This window comes from Cheilinus undulatus, linkage group 11 (genome assembly GCF_018320785.1).
Source record: "Cheilinus undulatus linkage group 11, ASM1832078v1, whole genome shotgun sequence".
In the NCBI taxonomy this organism is placed as follows: Eukaryota; Metazoa; Chordata; class Actinopteri; order Labriformes; family Labridae; genus Cheilinus; species Cheilinus undulatus.
The window spans coordinates 40,931,262-40,957,058 of record NC_054875.1 but is presented as its reverse complement, the minus strand read 5'-3'; the positions used below and the strand labels follow the sequence as shown (position 1 = coordinate 40,957,058).

Genomic DNA, 25,797 nt, shown 5'->3' with positions numbered 1-25,797 from the left:
TAAAAACACAACAATGCACATGTCATAATGAACATATCCGCTGAGATTATTTTTTTTCCCCAAGGACAGATTTAGCTCATTCAGTCTGTTAAAATCCCATGGATTAGCTCGTAAAGCGCTGTGCGTCCTGTCCATGCACTGCTGGAAAGAGAGATGCTTTTTAAACGATATAATCTATTAACCTTTCATTTATTTATTTACTACATTATTTGCCTCTTGGAAATGATCACATTGGTTCTCTTTTTTGTTTGTTATTACACAAAAACCAATGTGATGACATCAGCTCGGAAAGAGGAAAAAAAAAAAAAGCCACGCAGCTCGTCTGCTGGCAATGGGAAAGGAGTCACTTGCTGATTGTTAGCGGGTTTACCTGCGTTTAAAACCCCGCTTTTACGTGCTAATTTTAGTGGGAAAGCAGTATTTCAGTATGCAAACAAAAGCACTACCAAAACTAAAGCTCTAGCCACCTACTAGCTAACATAGCAGATAAGAAGCTGAATGCTTACACCGGCTGTTGTCTAACAGTGGCTAAGAGCTTGTCAACTTGGGTGTTTTAACAAGAAAAAAGGCACTATCCTGCTATTAAATGCCTTTAGACAATAATAAAATGTATTTGAGTTCCTAAACCTGAGCAAACATCAGAGAAGGTCAGCTTATGCTAAATACCTTTGACTTTCTCTATCCCTGATATTTTCATCCTCTGTACTCCAACTTGTGTGTTCCACATAAAACAAGCGTATTTCCCAGCACCACCCTGGTCCCACAAAGAGCAGAGCAAAAAAGTGTTAACCAGCCTGTTTTAACCCCCAATGGAAGAACCCACAGTCCTGCCTGAGGATTGGGAATTACTCAGTTCATTACCTCTCATACTGCAGCCACTGGTGGATGAAATAGCCATGTGCTAGGACCCTGTTATCCATGAGGGAACTTGCATGTGCGAGTACATACTTGTATGCATGCTACTCAGCATGATTGGCTATATATGTGTGCAGAAGACCAGCGGGTAGAGACGATAAGTGGCACACACTCCTTTTCCCCTCAAGCACTTTGCTGCTTATGGAGTTACCCTGCAGGGAGAGTGCTGAGGGCAGACACAGTCTCCCACTCTCTCCCTAGCTCTCTTTTTCACCTCAGTTTGACTTTTCTCACCCTCTCTTTATGCATTTGCTGCTTATACGTCTCAGACATCTCTTATTCCTTGTTATTCTCTTGTTACCTCCAGCTCCCTGAGGACAGGATGATCCTCAATGCCAGGGAAGAGGACCCTCATGGCGTACGTCCTGTAGTCCAGATGGGGGATTCCGGCTCTGTCCAGGTCACTGGTAAGCTCATTGATGTCTGTCTGCAGCTCAGCGAAGGCTGTGGAGGAAGAAAGAGAAAGTTTGAGACATGTGGCATCAGAATAAAACTTTAATCCCCCGGGACCAAATACGTGAATCCCTCTCATCTTCGCGGTGTTTACTAGCACTAAGATGAGGCTGACAGTTAAAGCCCAAGATAGTCTTCATGTCGGAAAAACTCAATATTTCATATACCTTATGAAGAAAAGAAGTCCTCACCCACACACCTCCCTTTCTCACCCATTTTATCTACCAGCCAGTAAATTGGCTGTATGCGGCCCCAAAGAGCGCATGTCATCTCGGTGTGAGGCTGCAGGTGAGCACTAGTTAATTGGCTCCATCCAGACTGACTCCTGTTCGGGGCCCACGGCTCTGTTGCTCTGCCTCGCCGCCCTCAAGGGAGGCTCCCCCCCCGTCTGCAGCCTATCACAGGAGCAGCAGCAGTCCCACAACACCTTCCTTAAAACTCCTCCAGTCTTACCCCCTCACCTCGTGGCCCCTCTTTGCGACTCATGGGTTTTAAACACCAGCACACGGGCTCACAGGCACACAAGGAGTGGATTTTCTCATAAGGAGGAACCCAGGTACCCATCCTAATCCACCCTTCAGGGCAGGACACTCCTGGCCACCGCTAATGGTTAAAACATTAATCTTCTCCTATCCCAAGGCTGTCTGCGTGTGACTGATTCCCCCTGTCTCTCTGCTCTGTCTGTCTGTCTTTCATTAGCCCATTCTGGAAGTTTCTTTCCATTGATGGCAAAGAAAATCAGGGTTGGCTTCAGGGGATAAATAATAAGGTCCTGTCTGGCTTATGAAATCCTCCAGACACTGTCAAACATAAACCTCACTTCTAGCATCTCTGTGATTGGCTGTAATGACCTAGTGATGACACCAGCAGCCAACCAGCAGACTTTCTTTTAAAGCATCCATGTAAAACTCAGTGGTGCAACATCTCTGTCTCTCTCTGTGAACTGCTGTATGTAGCAGTAGCAAAAGGTCAGCCTGAGGTTATCTGTGGTTGTCCCACCAAGCAGAAGGTCAAAGATCAGATGAACTACAGCACTCTCACTTAACCCAAGCCACAAGGGAGGATGTGTTTCAAAGCAGACTGGAGTTTGATTCTGTTGCAAGGACACTGACGACCTAGTGCCAACACATAAAAACATTTACTGTTCAGCCATGCAGGACTAAAGCACTTAAAACCCCAACTAGAATTGCTTTGGAGCTGATACCAGGACTAGAAATGCTTCTAATATCATCTAGATGCAAACTAGAAGCCACTTTCCATTTTAGCTTAGAAATCAAATGGGACATTTTTACTGCAAACTGGATGTACAGTTTAACTTAGCAGAGAAGGCTCTGCTCAAAAGACACCCCCCCCCATATGGATGGATACAATAATGACAGTGCAAATTGAATACAATAAAATTAGTTCAAAAGCAATTAATACATAGTAGCATGAATCTGATTATGAGGGTGCAACAAGCTTTATGCTATGAAGGAGGAGGCTGGGGTGGAGGAGGTTAATCACTGCCTGCAGCAGCATGGTGCATCAGCATAAATGCAAGTGGGGTTAGTGAGAAGTACATCATATTTGGATGGACTACTGTCTTGAGAGAAAGAGCTATGATTGGCTGTGGGAGCTGGGAGGCGATAAGAAGGACCAGCTGGCCTTTAAATGATCACTGCTGGGCGAATGACTAGCTTATCCTGCATGAACTAACTCTGAGCTTTATTCCTGTTCAGTATAAACACATATTGGCATTTCAATCAGGACCACTTTGTCAAGAAACACACATGATTTGAGTCTATAAATATTTCTTTATTTGCAGTTGTTTTTCAGCACTTCTGCTTTAATTTATGTTTTGGCATGTGGCTGCTCTGGGATCCCCCTGCCCTTCCATGAGCCTATGTCAAGCAGGAACAGCACACATTCCTGCTCCTCTCATGCCAATAAGGAAGCATAAGCCAGAAAGAGAAGCAGTAAAAACCCAGGGCAAGAGTCAGTGACAAGAGAATGACATTGATTAAGTCATACGCAGCATAAAGGAGGAGCTGGGGTGGAGGAGGGTTGCAAGAGCAGCTTGCAGACAGAATGGCAGAGCGTAGCCAGGCAAGAGCAGTTTAAATAGGGCAGTGATCTTAGAGACAGGTAGCCAATAGCATGCTTAGAGCAAATCAGCTGGCTGTCAGCTGATCAGGGCTTGCATGAGATCAGCTGACCACCTGATTTGGTGTTCAATTTTGCAGGATTAAAGCACTTAAAACCCCCAAACTAAATTTGTTTTGATGCTAATATCAGAACTACAAATGCCTCTGATATTATCTAGACACAGAATAGAAATCCCTTTTCCATTGAAGCTTAGAATTTAAAGGGGGCATATCATGAATAATCTTCTTTTCAGAATTTGTGCACATATATTTGGGTACACATACCTTGAGTTTTTATTAGTTTTGACAGCTATTTTTAATTATAGTCTCAGTCCTCAGGATAAAATTTTCATAAGTTTTATTGATGTTTAGTTTGAACACATAACAGCAATTAGCATTCACTTTGGCAGGATTTAAGCACTCACCCCAAATACAACTCCATATAGGGTTAATGCTATGGATCTAAATATGTTTAAAATATCTATTTAATTTTAATTGCACTGGAATGTAAATGGTATGTTTATAGAAACAGAATCAGTAGTTAGAAGGAAAAATGATATAGCATCTCCACAAACCAGACATAAAGTGCATAAAAAGATAAACGTAGCATTTACCCCTTCAGTTAAGACAAGAATAAATTGTAATCAGCATAATGTGCCTCCTGCTGTGAGGTGGCTGAGGTTACTCTAATGAGAAACTCTGTATTCATGTAGCTTTTTGTGTGCAGAATACAAACTAGAAAGCAGCAAGATCTGCAAGGACGAACGAGGGAGGTCACATGCAGGGTTAACTGACTTAATCTATGTGCTGCGATGTACAAGCAGGATGACTCACTGACCCAGATTTGGAGAAATTTTCTCTGCATTATTTAACAGACTCAGACCTCCAGGAAGTTACTTACTATACTATATTCTCAACCACACATTTATGCTTGTTATGTGAGTACAGCCTGCACGAGACATGAATTCATCTCCTCTATTCAGGTGCATGAGTGACTGAGCCTCTGAAATTACTGTCTGTAAATGCATACATCAAAAAGCAGAGCCATAATCACACTCACTCTACAACGTGAAGTCAGAGAGCAGGCTGCTGCACTGAGCAGCACTCTATCCGTCTGTCTGCTGACTACACTCGTCTAACTCACCTTCTTTGCACTCCAGGGCGACGCGTGACTCCAGGTTGTCCATTTGCATCTGTAAGCGCTTCAAGGTAAGGTCGTTTTCGCGTGACTTGCGCTTGTAGGCGATGAGAACGAGGATGACGATGATGAGGAGGAGGCCTCCGCCGGCGGCGATGCTGACGATGGCTGGAAGGGTGAGGAGGCTGTCAGACATGATGTGGACCGCACCTGGAGAGACGTGGAGACCGCCTACCTGGACCTGTGGAGGGGCACAAGCACGTATTATCAAAATTTATCTGGAAAAAGACTTTAACTTTGAACATCGTTAAAAGGAAATGCAGGAACTTTTCAAATCTATGCTCTACTGTTTTTGACATGTTTTGGGGTCTAAATGACTTAAAATATAAGTGTCTTGCACTTTGCTTCAGCAGGCACCCCCAAATTGGCTCTACTGCCTCCAGCTCTATTCCTGGTCAAATGTGCCAGGTTAATAACCTGATAGCTTGTTTCACATACCTGAGGCATGGGGAATATTTGATATCAGTCTAGGCAACAGCCCACTGGGAAGGTCAGAACCTTTCAATAAGGAACTTGGAGGGTGATTGGGCAAACATTCAGTCCATCCGAGAAACCAAACATCCAACATAGTAGGAGTTCCCCATCCTGGGGAAATGTACTACATAGCACAAGCTTGACAGGCAGCTGTTATTCTTGTTCACTATTTGTGGAGTCAGTTAGTAAATCAAACTCTTGCCAAAGTCCGTTGGGGGAAGAATAAAAACATCTTTTTTATAAAGAAATGTGGTTCAGCTCTGATACAACTGCCATTACAGCTGTTTCCATGCTAGTGTCTTCTTCATTGGCACGTGATTTCTCTTAAGAAGGCGGTGGTGGGTCCTGATTTTTGACAAGTTGAGAACCACTGGTCTGCTGTGTCTTATCTACTGCCTGAGGGCAAAATGTGGCCAGTGGTCTATTTCTAATTGGCCTGCAGCAAATCCTACAAATAAAAAGTAATATGGCCCACATTGAAACATGAAGCTTGTGCTTGACTGTATTGTACTTCTAACTTCCAATATGAAGCTGAATTAACACTGTGATAATCTGTAGACAAACATTTTGACTAGTAGAATTGGTGAATATAATTACCACAGCAATAGCCACAATAACTTAAGGCAGCAAATAGCAGCACAAATTGTGCTTAGTTGATCAAAACCTGTTTAACAAAGATTATTATACCAATCATCTTCAGGCACCAACACTCCTACAAAGTTTGCAGCTTCATGCAGTTTGATCTTGCTTAGTGTCTGAATGAGATGACCCATTGGTGCCTACCCTTCTTCTACAAAGAGTGCCATTCTCATCCTGACCAGGGGTGGATCCAGTGGTAGCCTGGGCCAAACAGAGACCTGCAAAATCTGACTGGCCAACCCTTGACCAGCTATTTGTCTTGTCAGCCATTAATGGGAAGCTATGAAGCATATTCAGTCACTAAGCTTAGCCTAATCTGTACTGGACTGAGTTTACCAACTTTAAGACTCTAAAAGTGAGATATATCTAAGTAGCCATCTTTATATTTGTCTCTATGTGGCCCTCCCTGGTCTACCTCTTCCGCCATCATTACTTTTTTGGTGTTATTGAATGACTTCTATGTTTAAATGGTTACTTTCTTTCCAACAAACTACTATTATAACATCCGATTACCCAACATAAACAGTAATAGTCATAATGGTTTGTCAGGATGCTTAAGGCCTGTCTCAGCTCTGACTCTTGGTGTGCTTCTGGGCTGACGGGAAGTTGGTCTGAAACAGTGTTTTCCATATGGCGACCACCACGGAAGGGCTTCAAAAGAGAAGCCTTCAGTAACCAACAGATGACATCACTCAGACTTTATCCACCGCTTTCAAGTCTATGGTCGTTTCCCATCAGGGGACTGTTGTCTAACACTTTGAAAAACAGCCCGAGCCTGCTTGCTGTCTGTCATTAACTATGAGTCATTTAGACCCCAAATTATGTAAAAGTAAGGCCCAGGTTTAAAAATACCCAAACTCCGGTTTCAACCCACAGAAAGATGCATCACCTTCAAATGTTTCAACTAATCCAATCCCTGTTCCTGAGTTCTATATCACATGAAAATGATGCAAGAGCTGAACCAAAACATGGGTAAATATTTTCTGCTGAAATTGATACTGAGTGCAAACACATGCGGACACCTGCACACTGACATTAAGAAGAAAATAACTGGGTCTTGCACTCAATAAATGTGCAACCAACTAAAAATAATTGCTTCAGATTCTGGCTGAACCTTTTGACAGCTGGAGCACATCTAGCTGCTCTCCCTTTGACCTTTTTCCTTTTACTAAATGAACAATGATGAGAGGAATAATGGAGCAGAGGCCAAATTTTATTAAGAAGAACTTTACGAATGCAGGGACAGAAAGAGAGAGAAAGTTAAGAGGATAGACACCCGTGCACATACTGACCATGACTTTGTATTGTCCGGTGAGGTTGGGGGGCTCACACAGCAGCTGGCTCTCGGACACAGTGACGGAGCAGGGGGTCTCTCCGATCAGCACCGTGTAGTTAAGCTTCACCCCTCCTGACGCCGGGGGAACCAGGTTTCTGCCCTGTGGGCACATGGAGACGCACAGAGGGAGGCGCGAAATTAGGAGAAAAACTCAAACACAGCTCAATGAAGATCAGACAATTTTACAGAATCCACGCAGCCAATATGTCCCCTCGATGCACTGTAAATTAGATCCCCAGGTTTGGACACAGCTGCGGCCGGACGTGGCGACATACTGAGATCAAACAAGGTGATACATTGCACAGAAAAAGAGAGCAGGAACAGCTGGCAATCGGGACGAAAGATGAATTATATTCCTCAATAAAGGATTAGAAGACTTCAAAAAACGTGAAAAAGGAAAGCCCGTAAATCAACCAAACTACTCATAATGGTAAAGGAGGCATGTTTTTTTCCTATTGTAAGCTTGGTCCACCATAAAAAGTCAGATTTTGGGAAGTTAGAGGATGTTTGGCCTAGCCTTTCTTATGAAGGAAAACACAGTCTTCCTCTTTGTTATACTAGTCAAACTATTTAAGGAATAAAAAGAACACTTTAATGTTATTTTTTTTCTTCTAAATAGGGAATATATATTTTGTTTATGTGGATATTATTAATACTCTTGCCTCTAGGTTATGACAAAAAGTTGGTTTTATGCACAAGAACAAGTCAAATTTTTGTTTTTCTCTGCAGAAAGAGAATTTTGAAGCTGTGTTTTTGTCAGTAATTGATCAATGTGGCGTTCTAAGCCCTTGGACTCATTCTGCTCTCAGATTTATAACTATTGATAGAAACAGAACTCATCGTAGTGTTATTTATGAAAGTTTGTTGGCCTTCTATTGAAAACAGGCTCAACAACCATGAGTACTTCTACATTTACAAGGCTCTCACTTGTAAACTACCACTCTAAATCACAGTGTTGTTGGAGTGGAGTTTGAAAACCTGCAAGACTCGCTCTGGTGATTTTTCTTTAAGTCCCTTGAACTTGGACTGAACTTGGTAAAAACTGCATTTTCTTTTCATGCTCTCAGCTCTGACACATTTAAGACTGAAGTTTTTGCCATTTTTGCTTTTTAGTCTCTTTGATTAAAATTATATTTGTTTTATTAGATTTCTGTTGTTCAGTCGTTTTTCGACTGATTATATCTGTTTGTTCTCTTTGCTCGTTTTAATGAGCTTGTAATCTTGATGACATTGGAAATGAGGGAAATCTCAGTGTCCTTTCCAGAACAAATACAGCTCTAATATGAAATTAAATGTTGAGTGAGTACTAGAAGCAATGGTTCATATTTACACTATAATACTGAAATGTTGAAGGCTGTTTAAAAAAATGAGTTGTGTTTTCTTAAACAGTACTTGATCACTCTAAGTGTTTTTTTTTCATTGCACACAAATTATTTAACAGGCATCTTGCTATGTTGAAGTTGCAGGATGTCTCTAACTGAGTGGGTGACTTCACTCATGGTGCAAAAGTGTCTAATGCCCAAAGGCATTCTGGGATGCTTGTCAAATCTGCATCAGAGCCTACGGGCTGTAGCTGGGGTGGAGGTGGGTTGAAAGTGAAAGTGCTGTGCTGATTCAGGGCAGAGAAAGAGACCAGAAATCTTCCAGTTTAATTAGACCACAGGAATAAGGAGAACGTGCATCATTTAATTTGATTAAAATGCATATCAGGTGTGAATCATTAGGCTTTAGACTGACTGCCTGAACTAGCTTGCAGGTGTCGCTCCATTTTTATACACTGATGTTACCAAAAATGTAAACCATTTTGCAGCCTAGTGATATCGCCCTGATGACATGAAGCTGACAGTGTGTCTAATAGGGATGCAACAATTCAGTTGTTTTTTTGGTGTCAGTTTTCCACTGTTTTGGCTTTGCCAGTAGGAATGTTGTTTTTTTTTTTTTTTTTTTTGTTAAGGCAATCCCTTCTCAGGTGTTTTAAGTAAAATTTACAGAAGCAGCATGGAGTTGCAATGAATTAACTTATTTAATGTGCAGTGTGTTTGGGTACAGGTGTAAGTAAGGTGCCTTTTAAGCAGAAGCCATATGGACATCTGTGTGATGGATGCAGACATGAGGAGATAGCAGCATATGCCTGCTTATTGCAGGAATTTATTGGTAGTAAAAGTATTAAACATCCCAGTGGCACCTTTTTTAAATGTTCTGAGTGTAGTTTGGTCTTTTTAACCTCGAAAGTAGCATGTGAGAGATGAGAGCTCTCTGGGCTGCAACTGTATGCAGCATGAGGCCAAGCAGAGCTGCACTAACACTACTAAAACTCTGCATAGTTTTCTTAAATGTGACTAATAAACCTGTACCCACAATGAAGCACAAAGTAGGGCTGCTCAGTTATGACAAAATCACTATCAGGATTATTTTGATTGACACTGAGATCATGGTTAACAGTTACCCTTGATTTTACAATGCCTGCATTTACCAAACTTAACTTTGGAAAATAAGCAATACATGAAAATAAAATATCACAACAAAAAGTGAAACATTTACCACTTGACAGAAGCTATGGACTAACTGACAGGGAGCCAAAGTTGTAATTGGAATTGCAACTTGATGAATTGCAAAGCCCTTGCACATAGTCTTCTGAAATGGAAACTCTTCCTTCATTTGGCTATTTGCTGATGTTAATTTCAGACCCTGGATTAAGCATTTACTCATAGCGATTCACATGCAGGCACATGCAAACAAAGGCAACTCAAAGCAATTTTCAGTAATTATTTTCATTGCCAAACTTTGAAATCAGCCATATTAATTCCCATATTTTTCTCCATCTTCCGCTCCACATAGAAACTCTGGATGACAAGTCAGTGTCTTTCCCAATGACACTGCGGTAATTCTTATGTAGAGGTCGGCATCACTTAATGTTTTGCAGATTTAAAGGCATGCAAAATGTGCATTCTTTACCTTGAGAATAATGGGCGAGCCCGGTTTTTGCTCGAGGACACCTGTGGTGCTGAGAGGCTCGAAGTAAGGGTTGGGGTAGTAGAGGAGGTTGGTGTTGTTGTAGACCAGCAGCGCCTGCACGTTGTTGAAGATGAACCCAAACTCATCAGCGTGTTTCACAGTGTCCAAACCCGGGTGATACTCTGCCATGAGGGAGGGAGCGAAGCAGCTCATACTGGTGGTGTTCAACACTTTACACACCTGGAGAGAAAAATAAAGAGAGGAAGAAACAAAAGTTAGAAGAAAGCCTTAAGTTCTGAGATGCTATTGGAACATATCAAGCTTGATTCTGAGGAACTCTGACATTAGTACTACTAACAGAAGCTTATTTCAGTCTGCATTAGCACTTTCTTTCCCCTAAAAACAGACAGTCTTGTTAAAAAAATTACAGATGAGATGCATTCAGAAACAACAGAAAAAAATGTCTTTGGGAGCATATCTCACAATATCTCTGATGAAATCACAAAAAAATAACATGAGATGCCATACCATGTGTCAACTGACAAGTTACAGTAATACTACTACATTTTTGCAAATATGACCCTGCTAGCATCTACAGCCTTGCAAAGCGTTTGCATATGGAGAATGTGTTTAAGCTAGGGATGGGAATCACTAGTGGCCCCTACGGTACCATGGTATCATGATACTTATGCCAAGATTTGATATCACTGAAATTTAAACATTTTGCAATACACTGAATATTTTAACACCATATATATTGCAAGATATTGCTATCTATACCATATTTTCAACTGATTAGCTGATTTAGCATTGGTCTTGCCTTCACTTATATCGCATTACCGCAATATTTTATTTTCATGTGGCAAAGCATATAGCCAATCATATTTCAAAATTTTTGTGTGGCCAACAGATTTTTTAGAGGGGGCTGTGGCCACCAATGGTTACCTGGTGGATTTGCCCTTGCACAATGAATAATATCTGCAGGGATGAACCCTGTGCTGCAAGATTGTTTCTTTTTGTCCAACTTCTGTCTCTCTCTTGTTCTTAGCTTCATCCGCTATGCCCTCTTCTGTCTTTCAGCCTCAGACATCAAATAATGGTACCAAGATGGGTTAACTGGCTTCTTTTTAGCTAAAGGCTAGTGTGTGAACAAGTGCTGTAAAGATGCACACACTTCTCTTTAAAGAACTGCAGCCTGCTGCCAGAGTTACATAGTGCTGAAAGCAGGCGATTAGGGCACTCTGTGGAAAAGAGGTGGACACTCTTCTCCCTGTAGAAAGTAATTGTACTGTTAGAACGACTTTGAAACTACAATTATAAGAAGGGAGAGTTATGAGTTGTTGCTTTAAATGTCGGAAAGTTTCCTAAAGCCCAAGGTGAAGCACTCAGACGGCAAAATTTCCCAACCATCATAACCTGAAGACTTTATGGATTTAAAATAATTTTGTGTCTAAACAATTGGTTTAATTCTTGTGGATGTAGACATTAGCTCATCCTGGAGAAGCACAGAAGAATTTTGTTTTCATTATTTCCATGAATAAAACACACAACATAAAGTTTACGCTGATCACTTTAAAAGCCGTCTGTTTGCTGTTACCTTAAGTGTGATCTTGAAAAATTGGCACTGACATGAACCCCAAAGGGAGACCGGCAGCTTAACAACAGGCATATAAATCCATTCTTTTCCAAGGAAAGAATTTATTCAGTGTCATTAAATCCATCTTTATTGGATTTGGAAGCCTCCATAAAAAGCAGAAACAAACTTCTGCTCCAGCTCTACTGAGAAACTCTGGAGGACAACAACGGCTACACAAAGGATGGAGGCATCGCTGCTCTGTCTCTTCAGGTGGAGGCTGAGCTATGACTTTTTTATTACTTCTCACTCCACTTTTCCCCGATGAGAGACCTGTCTTCCATCCATCCTCGCCAGCTCAGCTCTAAAGGGACGGAGAGCGAGGATTGATTGCTGCACGGCACTCGGCTCACGGAGGGTTTTATCTCCTTTCGCTCACTCTCTTCCTCTCTCTCTGGGGAGGAAACTTAATTAGAGGTAAATATCATCAAAGCTGGTGAACGCCGCTGACTACCACACCTCCTACCTGTTGTCTGCTGCTCGGGAGTGAGACGGGGAGATCGATGTAAACTCATTGTGTGCAGGCTACAGCATAGAGTGAGACTACAGTGGTGGAAGAAAGACTGGTTTTCTTGTTTGCTATCCTGTATTTGTTTCAACTTTGTGGAGCAAAAACAACTTACAGCAAACTTTGGAGTATTGTGTGTAAGGCGTGTGACTTCAGGCTACAGCAAAGGATTATTTTAATCAAGCATTAATCTGTTAATCATTATTGTTATTCGGTGTTGGGGAAGCTGATTAGCGAGCTTCCAATTACCTCACAGCTGAAGAAGGTGAACTACAGCAAAGCCACCCGAGGGACACAGCACGTTATGGAAAGCTGCAAAGCAAAATAACTTCATGCAACTGTAAAAGATGATTGAAGGAAAACTAGAGGTAATACGAAATCAGAAAATAACAGTTCTGTGCAGAACTTTTGGTAATATTTGGGCCAAAAATTTGAGCTACTGTAAGGTGCAGATGTGTTGATTATTGACACAACCTCGGCCGTGCTCTGGATGTCCTCGCATGTTTCCAGGGGTACAGGGAAATAATACAAAGTCCACAGCTTAAGGGCAGAGCTGATAGGGCTGCCGTAAATCCCTGATTGTGCTGTTGATGTCCCAAAGACCCTAAAACCACCAGTGGTCTCTGGATGTACTACCATGGATGATAAGGCCCAGACAAAAGAGATGCCGTTGAGTTTGACTCTGGGCCCAACGCTCCTCTCCAGGCCCAGGTTGTGACACGAAGGTCCCTGTGGGGAATCTGTAGTGCCCTATAAGCCTAAAACTTCTGCACATGACTGTATATTACGTGTCCTTTTTTTGATAATATGTCCACTTGTAAAAGACCATATACTTATGATAAAATATCTCAGTACTGTTGGGACTGTAGAACAGACATACCCCTGTATTCAAAGGTCACATATAATGCAAAATAAACTTTTTCAGCCTTTTCTAACAAAAATATGTGCCCCTGGCCTTACCACAATCCCTCCAAGAATCAGAAAATCCATTCCCTAACCCCCCCTTTCTCCACCTTTCAGAAAATGTGTGCTGAAACAAGCCATTCTCAGATTTCTCCTCATGATGTCATGTGGGGAGTTAGCCCCGCCCCCAGGTTTGGCTGGCCCTCCCTGCTTGGAAGAAAGTCCTGCCCTCCTCTCCCGATCCACAGCTGTCAGCTGAAAGGAGGATCAGGAGAGCCACATCCATTAAGCCACATCCATTTCTGGAAAGGGGCGGAGTCAGACAGCTCAATAACATTTAAAGCCACAGACACAGAAACGACTTGTTCTGAGCAGGGCTGAAACAGAGGGGTTTTTAGACATGCAAAAATCCAATACTGGAGTGTCTTTTCTCCAACAAATTTCACAAGCATGTTTTGGGGACCTCTGAGACCAATATAAACTAGTCTTAAAGGGGTAAAATATGTGACCTTTAAGGTGGGATAAGTGACAGCTTATTGTTTATTGTTAGACATATAAAACACTGATAATCAACTGGAGGCTTAAGGGCCACACAAACTCCTCACAGATTCCCATCTGGCCCCCAGAAGCTTGATTAATTTCAGAAAATGTACTGAGGCAAAAAAAAAAAAATCACTGAATTTAGGGTATCTTTTTTTCCTTTAATCACTACAGATATTTATGTAACTCCAAAATCAAGTGAGATTGGAACATAAAAAATGCAGTGTAAAATGTAGTTGTACTAGTTGTTAAATTGCTTCCAAACACGCTGTAGATACAGTTATTTTTTAAATTAGCTGTTTGACATCTCAGAGAATTGTGTATCTTGAACAATTTCCAAATATTTCCAATTATTTGGAGCATAACCCCATTTTTTCACAGTCCAAAAACAATTTCAAATAATCTAACACAAAGCAAAGCAGTTGGAGAAACTCAGACAAAGAAAGTTTCATACTTTGGCAGAAAATGACCCCAGCTATTATCACAATTTATCCGACTCAATGGCTGTTGATTATCCACTGCTGAGGCTGATAAGACCTATCAGTTGGATTCAAGCTAACACTTCTGCAACACTGTGTTAGTGTGTGAAAGAGAAAGCCTTACATCTACAACTGCCATAAAAAACAACACCATATACACATGCTCTGCACGCTTGGCCTGAGTGCTCTGTAGCAGCTTTCTCTGCTCTTGTGTGACATTTTTCTGTAGAATTCCCACTTAACAAGATACAGTAGCAGCACATAACAAGAGAGCGAGAAGATAAGCCTTTTTAAAAATAGATAGCACTGCCAGATAGGACTCTGACATACTTTCACCAAGTTTACGTTGTGCGAGTGCATGGGCGTCTCTTCACTACGAGCCAGAAGCTCTGAGTACAAATTAAAAAGCACTGCCCTGAAAACCCAACAGAAAGAGAGTAAATAAAGAAAATAAGCAGGAAAACAATGTGTGATAACATTGTTCACAGCACAACACTGACTCGCTGCTCAATGATTAATTAATGAGCCAATGTTTCCCATAATGCATATATACTCACATACATCGCATACAGGAAGAGAAAGGAGGAGAAGTTGTCACTTGACTAATGTGCATCTAAATAAATAAACAAACAGTATGTTTTCTTGATCACTGTGTGCAAATGAAAGGCTTTAATGTAGAAAAGAGTTCACAGGAAGTTTGATACAGGATGCTCTCCCACTGTTGGCACAGCGACATGTCATATAGACAGGCCCAGATGCTCCGGTAGCGTCCTCGTGACTGTCACGTTGGATCATTTGCAAGTCAACGACGGCTCTGACTACCATCTGCTCTGCCAGGGATGGATACTGTGAGTTTTTTTTTTTTCCCTTTATTTTTTCATTACACTGTCCTCACTTACTCGCTCCTTTTTTATATCCTTAAATAAATCCTTTCCTTGGCTGAATTCAGTCAGGATGGAAAAACTGCTGCCATCATTTCAAGATGTTTTCTTGGCCGAGTGTGAGGTGTGGAAATCTAAAACCGTGAGTGAAGAACTAGTGATGGGAAAGTGGGGCATTGTGGGATTTAATAAAGACGTATAGCGTATGTTGGTGAGGTAGAAATGTATTTAAAAAAGAGATCAAAAATAAAAGGATGCAAACCCTGTAAAGCAGGGGTCATCAACTCTATTTGAAATTGAAATAAACTGAAATAAAATCAATATTTTTAGCCACTTGTAAAAATATAATTTCCTCCCAAAATTAATGGAACTTTAAGCCTTTAACAATGAGATCAGTCCCTATCACCTATACTGAAGCCAGCCAAAAGGGGGCGATTGAGATATTTTAGCTACATATTTCTGGAGAATATTTGATGCTTATATACTGTGTTGTGATTGGCCAAAGACACATGCAGGAAACAAATCTGTGAAGATTCTCAGAGGAGGGAAATTATACTCCTAAAGAGCCTTATGTGGAAAATTATTGCAATAAATTGCATTTCAATCAAGATAACAATAATAAGAAAGTGTTTACCATGCCAAATCACAGAAATCCTGGCATGCCTCTTGTCTGATTAGCCGCTTCAAGAAAAAAGTTAAACTATACTAGCATGCCATATTTCTGAATATAATAATACTCTGGAAGCAGGATGGGAAGCTGTGGGGGCCTGATGTGGCCCCCAGGCCTCCAGTTGATTACCACTGCTGTAACAAGACAGGAGCTCAAAGTTAAAAAGGGACACAGAAGCATGAGTTGATACATCGATAAGTCGATTATCAAGCAGATGTTTTCAAACTCAAAGAAGAAGCAACTGAGCCAGCCTTCTGTTACCACATCTCAGGGTGATGTAAGTGTATTCTTTTAAATAGTTTAGGTTTTGGATTGATAGTTCTCTGAAATTTAAGCTTCGTATAGAGCAGGGGTGTCAAACTCAAGGCCCGGGGGCCAAATTCGGCCCGTGGTCCAGTTGTATCCGGCCCGCAAAATCATACAGTCTTTCTGTTCTCACTGGCCCAGCGGTACGAGGTCTGCAGATTTCCTCAAGTATAAGAATGTGAACTTAACCTTAAGGATTTAGAATATCCTTGTTTAACTATAAAAATCTGGAGAAGTATAAATAATTAGATAAAAAGTCAGGAAGGTAGGAAAAGAAATTCTCATTTCATATTTTCAATTTTGCATCTCACAATTCTGACTTAAAATGATTTTGCCTTTTTTCATGTTCTGACCTTTTTATATCATATTTTAACCTTCAAGATTCACAATTGAAAATTCTAAGTCATACTTTTACCCTTTAAACTTGTGATTTTGACTTTCTGTCGCATTTATTTGACTTTATTAAACATGATTTTACCTTCAAATTTCATTTTTTTGATCTTTTGAACTAATAAGCCTGACTTTTTATCTCAAACTCTGAGCCCTAAAACTTTTCATTTCGACTTTTTTCATCTCAGAATAATTTATCATCGGTGTTACTTATTTATCTTTATTCATATTTTACTATGGGGAAAATGAGGTTGACAGTTAATGGTTAAATGTTGACCTTGTTAGGCTCTGAGGTTAGGCCTGAATTCAGAATCAGTGATTGACTTTGACACTCTGGGCCTGACTAGTCCGGCCCTCCAGACATCTCATTGGAGCAAATCTGGCCCCAGACTCGATATGAGTTTGACACCTCTGATCTAGAGCAACTTGTACAGAAATTAAAGTGGTGAGTGGGTTTTTATTTCAGAAAAAAAGTTTTGTTTTTTTCTTTTGGTGCAAATAAAAGACTTTTTGCTGCCACTGTTAGGCCTCTGATTGATCACAGTGAAGTTTTATACATGCACATATTCTAAAGTTATTTTCTTGTTGTCATAACTAAATTTCATAACCAATCAATTTTAAAATCATGCATAAATGATGCACACTTTGAAGGGGACACTGCATAGCAGGGTTATTCAATTAGTTGGAATGGGGCTAGTTCCTGAAAAAGGATCCCATATACAGTATGTGTAATAGTCTTTATAGCTTCAATCAATCATTCAAAGTGTTTTGGATTTTCTCATCCTAAACAACCTCCTTAGTTGACTCAAGCATACTTGTCTCACTAGTAGAGATGCTGATTTAGCTCTCTCTTGTTCTGTACAAGTCAGAGAAAGAGTGCCATGTCCTTGCTCTCAATGAGGTCAGCCCCAAAGTCTAAGGTGCAAAAATTCGAACCATCAAGTGGTGTCAAAGTTGGCGTGAGTTGTCTTAAAAGGCCTTCACACGTTATATTCCTTGCACATCAATATAAAATAATTCCAGAGTAAGCACACAGACCTTGCAAAAATTGATAAAAACACATACTTCTCCAACCAATCAATGTTGAACTCTCTGTTTTTAAAGTTTAAGAGACATTTTTTGCGGTTTACTGGCTGAAATGCTTGCAAGAATATCATCGCAGGTGCTGAAATGTGAACGCTGAAGTGGAAAGAAGTGCATGTGTCAGGCAGGAATGAGAAGATATGTATTTACAAGAATACTCGCAACAATCTGGATTGTGACCAACAATTGGAAAATGAATTAGGCAGATAATTACTGAATAAACTTACATTATTTTGGTTTTAAAATAACTTGTATGGATCATCTTTAAGCATGACTAGTTTACTTAAAGGACCACCAAAATGACCTGTGGGGCCTTACCTGGCTGCAGGGCCTCAAATGGAATAGTCTGGATGTATATCATTGTGTCACATACAGTAATGATAGTATTTCCTTTTTCACTTAGTTTGCACTAACTGGTGGGTTAGGGCCCAAAGGTGGGTCAAACCATGTTGCAAAAATTCTATGCTGTAGTTTTATTTTGACAGACTTGTCTCCATCTCTTTGTTCAGAAATCTGGGCTGTATCTGGACAACAAGTAGATGGCGCTGGCTCCTGACTCTAGGCCAGTTGAGTACCACTCCTCTATAGTATTACTCATCTCTTAATCATTCATTTCTAGTGTTATAAAGACATAAAGGAGTCATCAATACCAATTCATTTCTAAAGTTTGATCATCACTAATGAGAGAATGAAGGCACAGAGAGCAGCAAAGTGGAGCACCTCGGCTGAGAGCTCTGTCCCTTGTTAACCCCATTCTTCTCTCTATTGTTGCGTTTTGTCCTTTTCTTTCTATACTTTCTCTCCTTTGTCTCCAAATGGGAGAAAATGAGAAAAACAGAGAATCTGGGTCCTCATTTGATGCTCCAGAATTCAAACAAGGCCAGAATTCATGTGTCAAGGCAGATTAATACGCTAGATAATTCTTTAGGTGCACATTTGGTCATTTCAGACAGTAGTTTTAAACAAACGTGATTTAAGTCGACCTTAATTTGGCTTTGGAGCATCAATTGAGGAAATAAAGATGCTTTTTTGCAGCCTGTTTGGTAAGAGTAAAGTCACTTCTGTTGCAGATATGAAGAGGCGGAAGGGTGGGAGACTTTTAGAGTGAGGTTGGACACGCTGCATGTGTACATTGAAGCTATTATCAAATTAATGGTGCTGCAAATCCCGGTGGCATTAGAATTTCTCTCTCATGTAAAGATGAGGTGAAAGGTTATCATGTGGAGTCAACTATCGACTGGCAGCTTGCTTATTCTAAAGCATAATTACTTTCACTCTTATTTTGTTTTTCTTGACAGGGGCAAAGAGCAGGCCTTTATACCTGCCCTTTCAAAATAAAATAAAATCACATTAATATAAAAGCTAATAATGTGCGCTTTTGGTGTAAGGGTCAAAAGGGCAACAAATGTGATATTGCATCGCTTAGATTCCATGCAGTATTATATTTCCTCACTTTATACCTTTGATTTATGTCAGATATTACAATAAAAACAAAATCCTATACAGCATACTTCCAGTAATTCAGAGTATACAACGGTACATTTATTCCTTGAGGCCATGTTAGGGAAAGGAGCTCCTCATTGTTCTGCATTGATAAAGCGAATCGAGGTCAACAGATAGAGAAAATAATTGGAATCTTGGCCTCATCTGTCTTCTCCTTCTCTCGTGTTGGACCGAGCCAGGGTGTTTTAAGGCACTAACGCTCCAGCCCCTCTGGCTGAATACATTACCATGATCTACTGTGCTGCTACAGCCCACTCAGCCTTCCAAAGGTCTCTGGCCGGAGATGTGGTGAGAGAGAGGCGAGAAGGTAGACCGGCTGTGGCGAGCTGCGAGCGTAGGAGAAATGCGAAAGGGTCACAGTGTCAAAGATCACGCGGAGGCTATGATTCGATAGCCGGTCACTGGCAGTTCCTCTGCTCCTGCACTTTGTTACTCCTACACGGGGTCTGTTTTCATGCCCGCCTGCTGTTCCTAGTAGCTGCTAATCCTGGCATTAATTCTAACTTCAGTTCTCGTTCATCCTCAAAGTATTCATGTGGACTCTAGCAAGTGCAAATGTGGAGCCTGTAGCTTATCAGATATGTCCTTCTACTTGTATGCTGAATAAGGAAGTGGATCATGATGCACTGTTAGCATATATTTGGTCATATTTACAGGATTTTGGCCCTCCTGACAGCAACCACAGTCTTCTCTAGTCTCTCTATGAGTCTGTCTGATCATTTTATTTGGACCATATGAAATGCTGTGATGTTTACCTGCACTCACTGAGTGTATGCACTCCTTGTGCAATGGAAAAGAGCCGTCCTTCATTGGGTTTTTCTCGGTAATTTAACTCAGTATACTTAGACCACTGCAAAACTAAAAGCAGAAAGTCACAGCTTTTCTGGTGCACTCTCTTTCTCCAGAGGAACGCTGTTTGCATTCTAATTCTGGACTTGCTTCATCCGACAGAGAACAAACTCTTTGATACACATCTTTGAACTTCAATCTAAATTTTGCTCTACTTCAACTGTCTCCTTTAACTTATTCACTTGTATGAATGTGGAAGATTCAGACTGATTATAGTGTGATTTATACGTCTAGGTCTAATCTACGCTGTAGGTTTGCATAGCCTGTATGGAAGCCTTTGTATGTAGGTTGACATGCACTTCCTGAAAAATGTAACAATGCATCAAATGTAAAACCCTTATTGGCCCCGTGATTGGTCTGCTCAGTAGCATCAGGTGATTGCCCATCTTCTGTAAAATGTGTCATATTGTGTGTACTCTAGTCAGACAAAGACTGCTGCAGATGACAAACCAGTTCAACAAACAGACCTGCCAACATCCATATTATTGAAAGTGCATGTCTCCCGGTGCAAAAAAAATATCTTCAGATGTCTCCTCTCTTGTCTTCTTTGCAATAACTACAGTAAAACAAGCTGCTACTAAACATTTATCAGCTCCAACTCCAAAATAACACGCTTTATATCAGTCGCCATGGTTTCCTGTACACGACGAAGCAGTGAGTAGGTGGAGTATTGAAGAGCTACTCAGACACACCAACGCACAAGTATGTAGGGCTCACGATGTCGTAGGCCACTGAGGCACCGTAGCTAAGGCGTAGAGTCCACACAGAAGTATAAATCGGTCACTTCGGTAAGCACAGTGTTTTATTTTGGAAAGATGAGGTAGGAAAAGGCCTTTTAGGACATTTCTGGACATCTCTTGGCATGCTGATGGAATATTCTTTTCTTTCCATGGCACAAACACTCAGAACCGTGCAGCACTTGAGTTCAGACTCCAGTCTGAACCAAGTCCTAATTTGCGGGACTCGTGACTCAACTTGGACTCATGACTAAGAGGGCTGGACATGGGCATTGATTGGGCACTTCTTTTGGTGATTCAGACCAAGGTTATTACAGTGAACTTAAAACCAACTAAATAATTAAAACTCAAAAACTAAGTGAAACTTAACTCTTTGATTGCAAAATTAACTAAAATAAAAACGAGAGACAAAATCTCCTCAGTTTTAATCTTTAGCAGCAGTAGACTGACTGACATGGACACCCAAGCCTGGAGAGTGTTAAATAGCCTGATTTTGATTGGAAATACTTTACAGAATGGTAATTCTGGGTCTTGAGTCATGTATAAACATCAAAATGAAATGAATAAAATGCTTGGCCAGCCCCTGACAAGTATCCCATGTTGCCAAAAAACCTAAAACTGACACTAAAACTAATAAAAACTAAAATTTAAAACAAAAAGTAACAACAAAATAAAAATAAGAAACTAATGAAAAATCCCAAACTATTGTAACCTTGATTCAGACATGAACAGTCAGATCTTGACTCCCCTCAGACTTGATTTTTTTTTTTATTATTTTGGGGGATTTTTTTGCTTTAATTTGATAGAACAGCCAAAGACAGACAGGAAATATGGGGGTAGAGAGTGGGGGAAGACATACACCAAACCAGGAATCAATCCCACTTCTAGTGTGTTGAGGACTAAAGCCTCAGTATATGGGTGCCTGATCTACCAATCGAGCCAAACTGGCACCCAGACTTGATTTTTTTAAAAACATTTTTTGTTTTCTTGGAAGTTTAGTCATTTTTCTATGTATTGCTAATTTTCTGGGTTATTTCCTGGATGGTACAGGATAGGTAAACATAAGCCTTGAACTTCAGCTTATTCCTATTTTGGTTGGTGATGGTAAAACCTAATATAAAATGATCTTGTTTGACAGGCAGAGAAAAAGTTGCTGGTGATGACAATGAAAAATCCCCACTTCCTTCCTTTCCACTAAATGGACTGACCCTGCATCATTAGTGAGCAGTGAACATTCAGTGTTTTTATGTCAGATGATTGAAAAATCAAGCCTGCCTTGTTTTTTTCTCTCAGAAGTGATCGACTCTGACACTGACAGGTTAACGGCGGATGTTAAAGAGGTAAAAGTGGAAGCCCTCAATCTATTGGACAACCAAAAAGCCCTGATGATGCATGTAAATTGTATGTTCAGCGTGTCCACTAACATTGATTGTAGTAATGATCTGCGCCTCTATCACTCAGTGTAGCAGACAATCAGCCTGATTGGCCGGGACATGATAAAGGCCTGGCCGACGCTCTGGTGTTGAACGCTCTCTATGATCAGCAGCACCTTGATGTGCAGAGCCTCAAACAATGACACTCAGTCCAGGCGTCTTAAGTGTGCAGAAATCTTTCTGGGACAGGAGAATGTTCTGAGGCGGGAGAGAAAAAAACCCTTTCAGCTTTAATCAAGATTATGATAAATGTTTCAGCTGTGAATCTGGTGACAGATACAGAGCATTTCACATAGAAAATTGTCCTTTTTTTCCTCCGCCGGTTCCTTTGTGAACGTGTGCAGGTGACACAAGGGAGGCAGAGAAGAGAAGCAATTTAGCGGGAGACAGGTGATCATTTGAAGGCTGCCTGACAGACAGCAGCTCTTATTGCTATAGGCTGCTCTGCTGTTTGCCTTCCTCCACCGACAAAAGAGAGGGAAAACGGGGGGAGAGTAGGGGGAGATGTGCTGGAGGATGGGTAATTGTAACCTTAGCATTTAATAGAAATTCATTCTGTGTGGCTGTGGGGCCAATCAAGACAGTGACATAGGCTTCTTTTGCGAGGTGGGGAGCTTGAGGAGAGGAAGCAAAGCAGAGATGAAGAAGCCTCTTTCAAAGCCTCGGAAAATGACAAATCAGACAGCGCAGCACCCACACATGAGTCAAATCCAATCCCTTCAGGTCTCCAGGAGTCTCTCGCTCATCAAGTGTTTTCTTCTCTAAACACAAACCAGCACAGATCTGTTTTTTCACGTGTAATTACTCGGCTTTCAGAGCTCACAAAGGTCTTTTAAGGAAAACTGCATCCTTACAGGAGGAAACATTGCCGCGCAAAAAAGCCCAGGGCAGAGTTTGGAGTTTTTAGTTAAGGAACATTCACTAAGCAAGTCAGACACTTAGGGACAATTTTAGCCTGCTAATGTGAGGGATGAGGAGCTGGAATTTGCAGAGGAGGAAGAGGAGGCACATGGGGACATATCTGCTTAAAAATATACAAGTGAGAGATGACGTTAAGAGATTTTCAGCATGTGTGCATCTGTACCTAAGTAATATTCTATAAATGGGGCAGGAGATATAATGTACGGAGTCACAGAGTGCTACAGTAAACACGTGTAATCAGCATGTGAGTGAATCTGGGATTTAAAGTTGGCTAATGAGTTGTTGCAAAATAAATCTCTAACATTAAATTACTTTAGAGTAGTAGTTCACAACTGGAGGTCGAGATTGTCATATGAATTCCTGACAAATTCAGATCTATTCCCAGAGAGTACAGAGTGGGAGTGGCCGGATTTGAGGCTTTTTGCAATTGATTATTTGTGCAAATAATCCCTAGGAGTGTGGTGTTAATAGAATTATTTCACTGATCCCAGTCAAGATAGAGTTTTAAAATCTTTTAGCTTCAAATATCAGACATGCTAGATCAAGCTGTCTGCAAAAGAAAACCCGTAATAGCAAATGCAAGCAAGAGACCGGGAAACAGGCATGGTTCTAGACTGCTTGGATCGGGGGTGCATTAAGAAATACTGACTAGTAACTCACTGCCAGACCTTAATACTTAATATTTCTTACTGGGGCTTGATTTAGGCAGATCCTACACATAGAGTGATGAATTGTGCATGCATTTCAACACACTGCACATGTGGTTGGTGTGAGTTTTGCATGTGATCAGATAAGAAAATTGCAGAGGGTGCAATATTTCTTTGACTTAAAATGTGTTAAAATACCGGTTTAATACATTCTTTTTTTGCAGCAGCAGCAGAGGTTTTATGCACATTATGAAAACATTCAAGAGTCATTTTTTCAAGAACTGTTTACAAAAATACTCCTTTTCTTGTTTCATGTATGCTTTTCTTAATCAAAATTTGTGACATGAAAATGATAACCCCCTCCAATAAAGCAAATGATAACAAATTTGCAATATGAGCAAAAACAATTGCAACTACATATTTAATCGTTCTGCCCTAGTTCATTCTAACTGATGAAGATTAGCATTAGTTCAAGGAAGTCAAACCCCTAGCTGCAATCAGCTGATAGTCAGCTGATAACAATTATTGCCTCCCAGCTCCCACAGCCAATCACAGCTCTTTCTCTCAACACAGCAGTCCATTTTACATATGATGTAACTCTCACTAATCCCTGCTTGCATTAATGCTAATTCACAATGCTGCTGCTTAACCTCCTCCACCCCAGCCTCCTCCATTATAGCATAAAGCTTGTTGCATTTTCATATTCTGATTCATGCTACTAAATAATTGCTTCTGAAATAATTTCATTGTTTTCAATACACATTGTCATTAATGTATCCATCCATATGAGGGTTTCCAGCCATGCGCTCCCTAGAGAGTCAAAGCATGCTGCTTAACTAACCCAGGAAGCATCTTTAGAGCAGAGCCTTCCCTGCTAAGTAAAACTGTATATCCATTTTGCAATAAAATGTTAAAATGAATGAATGACTGAAACTCATTTGCATGTACTTAGTAGTGTTTGTATTGAGTAGCAACAAAGAAGTTTGTTAAACATATCAGTCCACTTTTTTAGAGTGTTACTAGTACAATGTGTCCACAGAGCACCATTCTTTTGCATATTCTGCTCTCCCTCCCCTCTCACACTATCCCATTATTCCCCCTTTAGTCCATTCATCTGCCCTCCCAACCTTCCCCGGACCGCAGAGAGGAAAATCTCATCCTCTTAATTAAACAAGGAGCCCCAGGACAGGGGCTCAAATGCAATTTGTAACGATTTCCCGCAGCCAGAACTTTGATTATACAAGGGCTCTTTATGCTGACCAAAGACTTCTGACCACAGTTAATCTTCCATTGAAAGCCATTAGGAGCCTCCTTGCCCCCGATCATGCACACCTCAGACAATCCCCCCATCGACCCACCCTCACACACTTTCTCCACTCTTCTTCAGCTCGCTCTATTACAGCAAAAGAGCCTTTATAAAGCTTTAAAAGTGTAATTTTGAAGTAAAAATGTTGTTCAGGGTGACTAGTGAGACAGTAGAACACAAAGTCGGGGGTCTGGGTTGTGGAGCTAAGATTTTGCCTGGAGAAAATTGAGAGTAAACTCTTAATTAAATACTGCATGCAGACCACTCTCACTGCCAGCTGCATTATTCAGATGCTCGTCGGAGTGCTTGAGACGGCCGGGTTCAAGCGGAAGTTAGGGAAGCGTAGAAAGCTGGAGGGGCTGTTGGGGGAGATAGTGCTTTTTTCTTTTTTTTTAACTCAAGCTAAACATCACTTAGCTTGCTTGTATAGCAGTATTTGGCGAGTCAAGCAGCACCTAGTTAGCATACATTTTCCAGCATGTGACGTTCAGGCAGGGCATAGCGATCTAGCCCTACGACAGAAATAGAGGTACTTACATTGACGGACTCTCGGCCAGCATATTTGACCCTGATCCTTGGCTCCTGGACCACGTCTAGGTTGGTTCCCGTCACCATCAGAGGGGTGTGGCCACTAAGAAGAACATCAGAAGGCACAATGTATACTCAGTTAGTCTAATTCCTCCCCTTGTCTTCTCTTTTTGATAATCTAAGTGGGAGAAATAAAGAAAAAGATAAAGGGAGATAAAAAAGGAACAGAGTAGTTCAAAGTTAGTTCTAGAGTAAACTTTCCAACCCTCATGTATCTCTTCAAAATATTCGCTATCAGTCAAAAATAAGCGCATCAAACCAGCTTTCATCCTCACTTTCTTTTGAGCGATAATAGCCTTTGGAGTGGAGGATGATTAGAGAAGCTTT

At 40.9% G+C, this 25,797-nt stretch overlaps 1 protein-coding gene across 1 annotated transcript in view; it reads right to left on the bottom strand.

Annotated features, from left to right (window-relative positions):
* Positions 1 to 25,797, bottom strand: part of plxna2 (plexin A2) — a 360,814-nt gene that overhangs the window by 64,507 nt on the left and 270,510 nt on the right. The window contains exons 17-21 of the mRNA XM_041799400.1: positions 25,420 to 25,513; positions 10,094 to 10,333; positions 7,095 to 7,238; positions 4,636 to 4,870; positions 1,217 to 1,359 (exon numbers count right to left, since the gene is read on the bottom strand). Coding sequence (XP_041655334.1) covers positions 1,217 to 1,359; positions 4,636 to 4,870; positions 7,095 to 7,238; positions 10,094 to 10,333; positions 25,420 to 25,513 — 856 coding nt within the window. The remainder of the gene's footprint in view (positions 1 to 1,216; positions 1,360 to 4,635; positions 4,871 to 7,094; positions 7,239 to 10,093; positions 10,334 to 25,419; positions 25,514 to 25,797) is intronic.